At 40.7% G+C, this 12927-nt stretch overlaps 1 protein-coding gene across 1 annotated transcript in view; it reads left to right on the forward strand.

Moving 5' to 3' along the window:
- Positions 1–4282: 4282 nt before the first annotated feature.
- LOC148125553 (uncharacterized) overlaps positions 4283–12927 on the forward strand; it is a 30529-nt gene continuing 21884 nt past the window's right edge. The window contains exons 1-2 of the mRNA XM_087935481.1: positions 4283–4290; positions 8636–9432. Coding sequence (XP_087791607.1) covers positions 4283–4290; positions 8636–9432 — 805 coding nt within the window. The remainder of the gene's footprint in view (positions 4291–8635; positions 9433–12927) is intronic.

Here is a 12927-nt window from a genome sequence, read left to right on the forward strand (position 1 = left end):
TAATAAGAAAAACAATTTTTAACACATTATGAAAGATCATACTCCAAAGGAACAGGACAGCTATTCAATCACTGTGCAATCAGCCAAAAGGCTTTTAAAGAACCCCAGCTCGTTTTATATTAATATAGCCACAGTTTGAACTACCTAATTCTAAAAGTGGAATCAGACAAAAACAGAACCACAATTGCTCATAATCTACAATTGGGAAGCTATGCATAATGGTTATAACTTTCAGATTATGATCCTAGAATGCAACGGCATTTGTAGACGGGGTGTCCATGCAGGAGGTCAAAAAAGTCAAAATGACAACTGCACCAGCGCAATTAAAGCCCTGCCCCCCCCCTTTTATGTGAATGCTTCAATTATGTGATTATGGCCAACACACACACACAAAGTTTTCTCAACATCTGTGTGTAAGAAAAATGTAATCTTTCACGGGAAGGAGATCAATCAAATTTCAAATCCTAATTGAAATAGGATTTTTGAGCTTTCAACCCATTTACTAAGTTATTCTCGCTCTTTACTAGAATAAAAAAAATGTAGAAGCCAGAATGTACAAGAAACACATATTAAGGTTTTAAGGCCAAATTTCACTGATTTTGGAAGAGGCATTCCCAAACTATGCACTTTTAAATTTTGATTTTGTAAGAATAATACAATAAACCTTTCATTCAGATATAAAATATAATGAAAATATTTATTCCATACTTCGAAGAAGTGGAGTAACTCCTGCCATGAATTAATAATACTTCAATTCAAAACACAAACCTGCTATTTCTCTATTGAGGATAAGTTAAATTTCCTACCTGGGATGCATAATTCTATCTTTTAAAGTCCTTTTTTTTAAAATTGCCAAAACAAATGAACCTGCTTTCATTCGAGTACTTTTTGCATTACTGTTTGTACAAATTCTATTACTGCAATTGTTTTCATGTGTGTTCTTTAAAGAAACAAGAACATATTTTTATAAAAATAATTCTGCAATAATGCCAAGGTTCTGTTATATTCTCGGGATAAATAAGTATTAATCAGATTTAAGACTATGGGCAAGTCTTGTCAGTTAACATGATTTTAGCTGATTTCAAAGAAATGAATCAGAGTTAGGCCTAATTAATCTTTGAAAGGAACATACAAGGAAATGGCAGCCCTGTAGAAGAGACAGGGCACTAAAAAAAAACCCAGAAAAAATTCTGGTGGCAAACTGCTTTTATAGAATCTCCAATAGCTGAGCTCACCTCAAAGGAATGCCAATTTTATTAGGGATAATTTAAAGACAGACAAAAGGTTTTGTGTTTTAATTAAATGTGGAACAATAAGATTAATAATAACTATTATGAAGTGAAAGTTTTCTTTCTCTGGCATATATATTTTTGCCCTTTCATATGGATTTAAACATTTATGCCATTATATCTATACATCTCTCTCTATATATATTACTGTTAATGTCACCATAATAAGCACCATGATGATGTTTTAACATAAGGCTATATGATCACTAACATGTTGATACTGTCTTGATGACACATGATCAATCAATCAAATGTGAATTGATTCCATGTATCTTCTAACTTTTTCCTTAAGAATACATCTGGAAATTAAATATATTTATTTTATTTAAACCCCCACCTAATGAATCAAAATGCTGTGCATTTGATTCCCAATGTTACAATTTATTAAATAAATTTCAATGGTTTGCCTACTCAGGAGAATCTGCAAGTGTGGGATACCGTAATGTGTTCAAAACTCTGCCACTCCTGCGAGCAAAATAAAAGCGGCGGGGCTTGCATTGCACTGGAGCACTTGCCATCTTGCAAATTTTGACACACAAGCCCTGAGACCTCTTCCAGTTTTAACAGAAAAGCTTCAATAAGTTGTGTAACTTCTAGGAAAATTTTAAGTAAAATCTCTCGACTCAATTTAATTGGCCCTAGATATCAGTGGGGCTAGAACCAAAGTGGGTTATGTGTCCAGATTGCACAGCTGCTGTACTATCTGTGCCAAAAAGAGAAGGAATTAATTTACAGTGTCATAAAATGCAGAACAGACATAAATTGAGTTTTGTAGAATTCAATAAAACTTATTGCTGAGCAGACAAGTTTATAACTGCTGTAGAAAAGATTGAAATCTCCAACTTGCAGTGAAGATAGTCAACAATGCTAATTTTAAAAGAAAATAATGGATAGTTGTCCTCAATACCTAGGCTTGAACGTGCCCCAGAAATGGGCTACAGCGATTACATTTTCTACAACTTGTGATTTTCCACAATATTTTACCCTCTTCGTTTCTGTTGCTGTTATTAGATTGGGAATGTTCAACACCGCAAGAAATTCTGAGAAAGTGTATTTGATAAAATGTTTGAGTCCTTTTTATTAATGTAATGTATTTAAAATTGTTTCAAAAAGACACAATTTGTTAAGTTGATTCAAATTTAAATTAGTAAGCTGAAATTATCAAATACACACAAAATATTCTTAAAGATTCCCTTTATTTCCTTTCATTTCTTCCTTACTGTATAGTGCAGTGTTGGTGTAGTGTCAGGGGTTTCGGTTCAGTATGTGGAGTGTGCAGGATGTGTGTTTGTGTTTATTTTAATGGTCATGATGGGCACTGAAGATGGTATTTGATTTCGTTGTATGAGGTGCAATGACAATAAAGTAAACTAAATTACTACAAGTAGCATGTTCATCTAAATTACGGACATATTTTACATGCAGCTTTCCTATATTTTCATATACATCCATTAACAGACCTCAACAATTAATCAAAATTTGAACCATTACAATAAAACCTTTCATACTACACAGCCCTTAAAAATAGTATCAGAGATTATAATTAAAAGGGTACGGCAGAACAGCTCTACAAACAAAATTGTACTTGTCACAGACTCTTCCTTTATGCTTTTTCTTTTAAAAAAGGACAATATTTTTAGAAATCTTTATTCTGAATAGTATCATTAAAATAAATGGGGCTTACTCAAAAGGTAAATTTCACATTTACTGACACTAAATATGATCTGATACAATGTAACAGTAAAGTATTGTCAGAATTAAGCCCTTAATTCATTAAAAAAAATTAAAGTTTGAAATGTTGTATTTACATAATTCGTATTACTTAAGTTGATTTCTTTTTAAATACATTTGACTTTTCAATAAAAGAATAAGATCAAAACTGAATTTTCTACTAAAAACAGAAGAGGAAAAATCTTTAATAATTTGCAAGTCCTGTATGTGTGGTTTTCCTAAACAAAATTTTTCAGTTATAGTTTACCAATCATAGAACAATGTCAATATATTTTTCCATGTGTACAAGCTAACTATGAACACAAAATATGCTTCATTAACACAAAATACATTAATGCTTCTTCCCCACAATGCCCTCATTTTTACAGCTAAGCTTTAAATAAAACATTTGTAGAAGGATGAAATGGAATTTGGCCAAAAATATGCAGTTTTGACCCAGTTTCTAATTTTGCCGAAGCCAAACATCTGCATTTAAGGTAGGTATCAGCACAATTATTTTTTTAAAAAAGATTTGCTTCAGAAAGATGGTTCATGTATATAGTTTGTATTTCTTCTTGTTTCTCTTCACGAAATTCTGATTTCTAACCTACTCCTTTTAGAACATTAAAATATTGGCAAAAAGCTTGCCAGATATTTCATTATCTGCAAGTAATGTACAAATAATATGAACTTTATAGAACAAATATGTTTCCTTTTAAGCAACTGTAAGAAATTAGGGATCCCTATTCTTTTAAAAATGGATGTTTTTTCCCCACTTAACTGAGTCAGTAAAAAACTCCGTTTTTAAAAGGCATCCATATAAACAAATGAATATTCAGTATCTGTTGCTTAAATGATTGTAAATATTTTAAAATACTGCATAATCTGAAGTAAGGAATTGCCACGGGGCCTTTTTAGTGCTATTATCACGTACTTTCAGTTTCAGTTGTGAAACTGTACTTACTGTAACAGAGCAACTTAGTAATTAACAGAAAATTCCACGGCTCAGAATGATAGCAAATTTGAGAAATACTCCAGGGATTTTCTATATAATAAATACATGAAAAGTAGAAAGCTAGAAGGCTCTTGAACACGAGTGAGTAAAAATTTAGTCATGTTCACTTCTTTTCTGTGCAACCCCAAAGAGAACTTCAGAATACAATGAATATTAGTTTTAGAGGCAGGCAGTTTTCTACAAAAGCGAAGCTTCACTGAATTAGAGACCTTATTCTTGGTTTTGCTTCTTGAGTTTGCTATTAATATTAATCATTGACATGGAAGCAATGACAAAGTAGGACGCTCTCCACTGCAAACCATTTTAATCCATTTGTTCAAAACGAGCCATGTCTTCTCACAAGAGGGAATAATAGAGGTGCAAGAAACCACTGTCTGACATGCAAAGCTTCGTTTACAGGGTTACTTGTTATTTTGCCAAGTTTGTTATGAAACCTGAATGTTAAAACATACGGGGGTCACAGCCTTTCCATATAACCACTTCTATAATTTCCTGGTGTTTGCATGGAAAATGATGATTCTGACCTTACTGTATTGCCTATAAATATTGTATTTGTAGTGTATTTCCTGTATGTACTTTTTTTTCTGAAATATTTCACTCTACTGTAAAGATCAATTCAAAAAGCAGAGAAAAGGCCAGGCTGGGAATGAGATGAGATTTATTTATACACTAGATGTGTCTTGACATATATTTTATAGTATTCAGAATAATAACTTCGGCCTTGCATGTTATTTGAAACCCAAATACTGAAGTGCTAGACATATTTTTTGCCATTTTAAAGGTTATACTGTAACCAGAATTTAGTCTACCCATAAGGAAATTAAATTAGGACAGTTACGGGATACAAATATATAAATTTACAGAAACCCCCTTTTTAATGACCCGGTAATTTCTTTATTCAAGAAGGCTGAGAAGAGGCGTTGGATTATTTCAAAATAAAGCTCTTAATGGAAATAGAGAAAATGAAGAGTTGAAAAAAAGCATAGTGCAACTTCTAAAAATTCATGTAACACCAAAATGATCAATTCATTTTTAAAACAATGCTCATACCATACATTTCTTTAAACATTGTTTGATAATTATTCTGATTTTCCACAATGATCTAATATTTTGGATGCTAGAATTCCAGAAATTAAAAATTGGGGAATACTTTGGAATGGATGCTATTGTGTAGTAACAATTCCTATTGGAAAAAAATATTTTTGTAATCCTACCATCCTATATTCTAGGATTAATTTAAGGTTTTAGAATACGTGAAAGAGTGTAATTAATATTTTTATTTTGCTGTCCACTATATGGTTTTATATTTGATGTCACAGTGAATTGATTGCCTAGTACATAAGATATGTTCATAAATTAACTTTCAAATATTAGCTGTTTAATGGTATTGGGATAGGTAACCGTTGCATGTTAAGGTGGCAATAAAGTATCAACTTTCCATCATTTGCAAAAATTAAATCAGTACTTCACTAAAATTGTGGGTTTGAATTTGTCAGTAGACATTGCTACCTAAGTTAATGCTATAAATCTACAGCAAACCAGCTGAAATAATCATATAGAGCACTTACTGGATAATCCAGTATGTTCACAATCATTTCAGAATGTAGGAAAATGTGATATAACACATTTAAGTTTTTCTGCATTTAAATGACCTTAAGTGTTCACCTTCTTAAAAAATACTGAAAACACTTGTGGACAGTCTCCATCTTGAAGGAAGAAATTAAAAAAAAAAAACCTCAAGCAGAAATGAAAAATAGACAAAGGAAGCTTCGTGGAAAAGCAAATAGATACTTTTTAAATAGCTGGCAAAGTGCCTTTTTAAAAGACAGCAGACATTGTTGTCTGGTTGTAGTTTTAAATTTCCTTTTCTTATGGTAGTTGTTAGATGGGTTATATTATGTGTTTAGACCAGGAGTTGCAAATTGAGTTTTCTGGTCCCAAAGGTTGCCAGATCTTAATGTTTAGCAGGGCTCTGCAGGTGGACTTGGGGTTAGAGACAATTGGGGAGAAAAAGAACTGGTCGTTTTGGGCTCTTTGACTTGTCAAAGAGGCAGTGAAAATATGCCTTGAATTAAGACTTGCCCAGACAGGGATCTTTATGAAAGGGCATTTTAACGAAAATTTTGCAGAGAGAAAAATGGAGGGAGAGGTTTATCGTATTATCAAGCACCAAAAGTGAAGGCAGCCAAGCCAGAGAAGTGACTCCCTTGGAGCGAACGCTTCCAAGTGCAAATCTTATGCACGGCCCACGACAATGCCTTGGGTTACAATCCCACACTCACTTCTGTGATCTCTATAAACGTGGATAGAATCACACTGGACCTTTTTATTTATCCACCCCGCCTAGCAAAGGGGCTTGCCCAAAATTAGTTCCCACGACCGAATCCTGAAATTATGCTTCAAAAGCTCCGGTGAATTAATCAGACTCAAAAGCCTTTGACGCTTCAAGTGTTTGTGTGTGGCTGTGTGTGTGTGTGTGTGTGTGTGTGTAGTATGTGCGTGCGTAAATGTGCGCGTGCATGGAAGTGCGCGAGAGCCATTCATTTCCAAATCCACTAATCGAGAAAAATTGGCTATCTATTTATAAGAAGAAAGTGGGGTTTCAATTGGTTGATTGAAATGGCGAGATGTGACGCACAAGGACAGTTGGATGGGGAGAGAAACACTGAGGTGTGTGCCAAAATAGGCACACCAAGAAATGGTGTGTGTTGTGTGCAACAGCGCAAGGAGGAAAGAAAGTTGCCCAGGCCTTCCCTGTCGCTTCACCCACGAATGAACTTAGGCTCGCCGCCGCTCCCTTAAGCACCCAGCCGGGCCAGACCGCGCGCCCTCGCCCTCCGCCCGCCCGCCAGGACTCAAGCCTGGGGCGGTGCGGCCGCTTCCCCTCGGGCTCCTTGAAGGCGACTCGCTTCGCTCCCGAAGCAGCCCTTGAACTCGGCCGGCCGGCGGCTCAACCTTTCCCCAAGCCCCGCCTGACTGCGGCAGCCGCTCGGCCGGGGAAGCCTGAACTTGAACCGGCGAGGCCGAAGGACGCCGCCCCACCTTGCAGAAGAGGCGGCGGGTCTCTCCGGCGGCGCGCTCCCGCTCCGCAACGGGCGGTTTGAGAGGGCCGCAGGCCGGGAGGGAGGAAGGAAGGAAGCGCCCCCTCACCGTGCCAGCCAGCCAGCCCGAGCGGGCAGGAAGTGGTTCGCGAGCGCGGCGCGGGGGCCCGCGCGGGTGAAAAGGAACCCAAGTTAGGCAAAGTCGGCAAGGCCAAGGGGGCGCGCGTGGCCTAGGCCGCGCGTGACCGCCTGCCCTGACTCGCTGCGAGGGGCCTTTTCTGCCAAGAGCGGCGGCCTCTTTCCCGGCCGGCAGCGGAGCGAAGCAAGCCCAGCTCGGGTTTTTTGGAGTCGGCGCCGGGCGCTGGCCCGTCTTGACTGGGGAGGGAGAGGACAGCGGGGGAGGGGTGAGACGCAACAGCGCCCCCCACCCCCCCCCCGGGCTGAGTTTCCGACGGGGATGCCACCTCGCCGCCCCTCCCGCCGGATGCCAAGCCGGCGGGTCTTTGTGTGCAAGGCGGGCCTCCTCGCCGCCCCCCGAAGGAAGAGGCGACGCCGTGTCGAAAGCGGAATCCGACTGTCCCTCCCCCGTCCGCGCTCGCCTCTCTCTCTCTCTCTTTACATCTGGCTCCCGCGCGCGGGAGCGCGCACGTGTGGAAAGCGCCTGCCTTCCCCTCCCGCGCTGGCACGGCCGCTCCTCCCGCACAAGGAGCTGCAGTGCCAATCGCGGGAGGCCAAGGAGCATAAACTGCGCCCCTCCAACGTCCACCCTTGACCGGAGGGCGCGGGCAGGGGGGGCGCGTCTTGTTGCACGCCTATCGGGACCGCGCGGGGGAGTGTGCGTGTGTGTGCGTGCAAGCCAGGAGGAGGTGCGTGCGTGCGTCGGAGGGGAGGAGGAGGAGGCCTGGTTCATCCAGGGCTCCAATCTTCGGCTGCGGCAGCTCGGGGCCGGCGCCGTGCGGGTAGCTGCTCTTCACCAGCCGCTTATCGAGCGGTCCTCGCCGGACGGCTTGGAGTAGCTTGGGGGCTCCGTGACTCTCCCGCCGGCCTGATATTTGGGCTGCCCTTCCGGGAAGGAGGGTTTTGCCGGCGCTTCCCCTTCGCGCCTCCGTGGGCCGCGGCCGTGGACGCCCTTAACGCCCGTCCCAGTTCCCCCCCGCTGGCTCTTTCGGCCCCGCCCGAGCGGAGTTCACGTGTAGGCCGTGCAGCGGAAGGTCCAAACAAACACCACACGGAGCCGGACGACTCCTCGGGCGCCGAAGCCGGCTAGGTTTTCGGGGCAAACCGGGGAGCGCGGAGAAGGTCTCCGGCGCCCTCCCTTCGCATCGCTTGGCCCGGGGCTTGCCTGCCTGTTTCTCTCCTCCCACCCCTCGCTTGCCGGCCCCTCGGGGGTGTTGCAGCTGAAGGTTGGGGAGGGCAGGTGTCCCTTCTAGAAAGAATAGAGGGCGTGTGGGTGTGTGGGAGGAGCGGGCACGGGAGCCGGCCGGGTGAAGCCCTCCCGGAGTTGGTCTAAGCTAGGCAGCGATTCCATTTTGTCCAGCAAAATGGGCGTAGGGAAAAGTTTCTGCAGGCATTGCATAAAGAAGGGGCATTCCTTCCCTCTTTCTTTCCTCCCTCCCTTCCGTTCTTTCCTTCCCTCCTCTCTGCCTTCCCTCTTTCTTTCCTCCCTTTCCTTCTTTCTTTCCTTCCCTCCTCTGTGCCTTCCCTCTTTCTTTCCTCCCTTTCGTTCTTCCCTTCCTTCTTTCTTTCCTCCTTTTTGTTCTTTCCTTCCTTCTTTCCTTCCCTCCTCCCTCCCTTCCCTCTTTTCTTCCTTTCGTTCTTTCCTTCCCCCTTTCCTTCTTTCTTTTACCTTTTTCTTTCTCCTTTCATTCTCTCTCTCTCTCTCCTCCCCCCTTGCATTATTCAAACTGTCACTGGTTGGTGACTCGGAGGATATTAGCATGCATCAGACATGCTGTTTGTCTGTTTGCTAACATTCTTCATTCAAGACTTGTTAACTGCCAGACAAGCTTAACGCACGCTTCCCTCGCCTTTCCCTTTCTCCTCTGGCTCGCCCTCTCTCTCTCCCCCTCTCTCTCTCATGCCAGCCCGCTCTGCCTCGCCTATTGTTATTGCCCGGAGCTGGCAGCCGGGTGTCTGGGGGGGGGGGCGGAGTGGGCAGCGGTGGGCAAGAGGTGGCAGGGGGCTGAAGAGGCTTTGCACAGTCCTGCTGGGTCAGCACTGCCTGCCTGCCTGCCTGCCTGCTCTCCCAGGCCTGCGTCCGTTTGCAGAACGCCGGCGCGATCGCGGCCGCTCTTCCCGCCCCTGCTTTTCGCCGGAGACCGCGGACGAGCGAGACGGGCGGGCGACCCCTTCGCGGCTGAAAGCTGCTTCCTCCTGGGTAAGCCTTGGTTTCTTTCCCCTTGAGCGCTTCTGGTTGAGTTTGGCTAGCCTTTTTTCTCCCCGAGGACGATGCCCGCCGAGAGAGCGGAGCAGCCGAAGAGCCTTTCCGAGCCTGAAAAGGAAGTTTCGACAAATAGAAAGGAGATCTATAGATTTCCTTTGGGGATCTTGAGGGAGAGTAACCCTCCCCAATATTCCCCCCCAATAGAAAAAAGGCAACGGGGCTGGCTCTTTATTCTCAGCATCGGATACATCCTTGTGCCAACCTTGCTTCAAACCAGCCAGCTTTCAATTCATGAAAACGCCGCAAAGGTCAACAACACGGTTTCGTTCTTGAGGCTCTTGCTGATTTCCTCTTTTAAATTTTATTTTATTTTATGTTTTGCCACCATCCTCTCCACTGATCCCCCTGGTGTATAAATGCGGTGGAGAATTGCTGAAGAAAGGGCTTTAGCCAATGGATCTCTTTGCCCAGGTAGGAAACTGCATGGAATTGTGCAGCTCGCGATGGCTGCAATAGAGAACTTACTTTTCACACATCGGAGCTTTCCTTCTGTTTTAAGAATAAAATGCAAATATGGACTTTGCAATAGAAAGGATAATTTCATTCAGTTCTGTTTTTCTTTTGGGGAATATAATTTCATGACAATCACCTTTCCTTGAGAAGGGCAATCACACATACTTCTGTGTGCCACATTATTAGTGAATGAAAGAGGATGGATGTGATCATTACTAAAAAGCATTTAAGCTTTTTTTAAAAGTGCAAGTGAATGTAGTATGTGCAAAACAAGGCATAACTAATATATAAATATAGAGACAGAATGAAAAAAATCATTAATTGATGCACACGGTTTTTTTTTTTTTAGCTTGGCACATCAAATATTTCTGTCTGGTGAAATGAGGTTTTTTTTTAATGACCGATGCAACTGTTTTTGCATTTACTAAATTTAATTTCAGAAATTCAAAAATATTAAATTGTAAAGGAATAGAAGGTATCCAGTTAAAACCTACTTTATGCAGAGATTGCTTTAAACCCTGGATGTGTGACGGGGTGATAGTTTGTAGTAACTCTGTATTCTTTCAGTAGTATCTAAAATTGAAATCACAGCTGATGTGTGTAGGATATTTTTTGCTAGTCATTATTATTAGCTGGGCATCAAGACAACACATCCTCTTGAAATAAAAGGTGCTAAAAGTTTACGTATTCTTTAATCTTGCTGACTTTTTAGTTCTTTGTTGTATCATCATATTTCAATTATAAAAAATGGGATGCATTGCTAATGTCTGAATATCTAAAAACTTACTGCTGTTTGTTCAATATTTGGAATAGTACAGTTCCTGTTGTTTGTGATAGTAAATATTTTGTTTGAAGATATTTTAAAGAATAATTAGACCAGTCCTTTCAATCAATCTTTTAATTTTGGGGTAAGACTAGATTCGGCAAGAAATATAATGAAGTGTATGCTATGCATTTGTAAAAGCGGTGGAGAAGAAAACTAGGATTTTTTTAGTATAAAAATTGAAGTTTCCAGCAGCTATGAAGCATACTGTCTCAGTTCATTCAAAACTATTGAAATGTGAAGAAATTAAGCCTGCATATGTATAGTTTAGGAACTGAATCCTACATAAATTTAAAATAAGAAAAATTACAGTCACGAATTAGGATATAGTATCCATCAGTCTGCTTGACTGCCTGTCTGTCTGTCTGTCTATCCATCCATTATATTTTATTACATATATATATGTGTGTGTGTGTGTGTGTGTGTGTGTGTGTGTGTGTAATTTTTAGCTGTATAATTTTGTGAGATTTAGGCTTAGGTACAACTGTTTCAGGAGCTCTGCACTGCCTTGCAAACGGCTTTGTCCTTTACAGTGGTTTGGCAAGGAAATACATTGAATACAAAACCTGTTTCCTTGATGAAAACCTGCCAGTATTTCAGAAGTTGTCCTTTTGGGCAATGTGGAAGAAAGAATTCTGTGAGAAAAGGGTACTAGGCATAACGAGGCCTACAAACACAGGAAGGCTCCCTGTATTACTTGCCTGTTAAAATAAATACATTTTTTATTCGTTCATAACACCATAATCAAATGACCAGTACAAAATATATTACAACGTATATTTGATTGATTTTTTTAAGCTCAACTCTTCATCAATTTATCTTAAAGGAGGATCTGTATTCAGTGGCTCATTTCTCCTTTTGATCAGCTGATCAACAGGACTTCGGGTTTGAAAAAGGCTTTCTTTTAAAAAAAAAAACTCCTTGAACAATTATTGGGAATTGCATGTCCTGTTCTCAAGAGGTACATGGTTGAATATCTCTCTGGTATGCGTGTGCCTAGAATTGTTCCGTACATGTAATTCAGTTCCTCGTAGGAAGGAACAAAGTACCTTCAAAGAACATCAAACAATATAAGAAAATAAATTCTATACTGATCATATCACACAAATAGTAGTGTCAATGGACACAAGTTGTCTTTTTGCAATTATTAGGAAAATCATACTTTTTATTAAATAAAATGCAACACAGCTTTGACTGCCTTCTTTTCCCAAATTAAGAAATTGAGTTTTTTTTTAAAAAAAAAATTTTTTTTTAATCATCAGCCCATTCTTTTCTTTTAGCGAAAGTATAGACGCACGAACACATATACACAGGGACAGTCAGGCACACAAAATAGAGCAATGCATGCAGCCAAAGCATTTCTCAGAAAGGGGAAACCCAGGAAACTGTCCACAATTAGGCTAAAATAAATTAGTTACTCCCCGTGAGCTATAAGATTGAAAGTAAGGGGAAATTCTTTAAAACAGTGCTCTTCATTAACAATATTTTTCTCTGTAGAATTTCTTGAAGAATGCATTTTTAATTATTATTAGCAAAAGCATATGCCATACAAAATAATTATACATGATGCACATTCTCAGCAGTATTAAGCTTTGAAATCTGGGTTTTCATGCCCTACTAAACTGCATTTAAAAAATTATTTTTGAAAAATGGTTTTCCCCAAGTGCTCCTTGAGGGAATCATTGGATCACCTTGCATTGTCATTAATCCATAGATATCTGGGGGTGAGGTGGAATGACATCACATCATGAAAACTATATAAACTTTTGCAATGACAACTGAATGTGTGTCATGTCACGCTAGCTTATAATGGATGCCTATCAATGGGACAGATCTTATATCTTGTGTTTAAGAAATGCAAAATGGAATATGTGTTCCCAGGTTGAAAAAGTCTGTCTGAACGATTTCTTGCTGTCAGACAAAGAATTTATGGGATTTTTTCTCCCAGTCTTATGTGATCAGTGTGAAAAGGGAATTGATCATCAGGAGGCACAAATCTGATTCGATTGTATTCATTGCTTGACAGAACAGTTTGGTACTCTATCCCAAGTCTACTTAGGGTAAATCCAAAGAGAAAATGGGAAGCATGTGTTATTTTTATCGATGAGCTTTCATTGTGTGCATGGCATCCGGGTACAATGTTTGCAGAATGA

Source organism: Pseudonaja textilis, chromosome 5 (genome assembly GCF_049901715.1).
Source record: "Pseudonaja textilis isolate UNSWEBS1 chromosome 5, rPseTex1.2, whole genome shotgun sequence".
Lineage (NCBI taxonomy): Eukaryota > Metazoa > Chordata > Lepidosauria > Squamata > Elapidae > Pseudonaja > Pseudonaja textilis.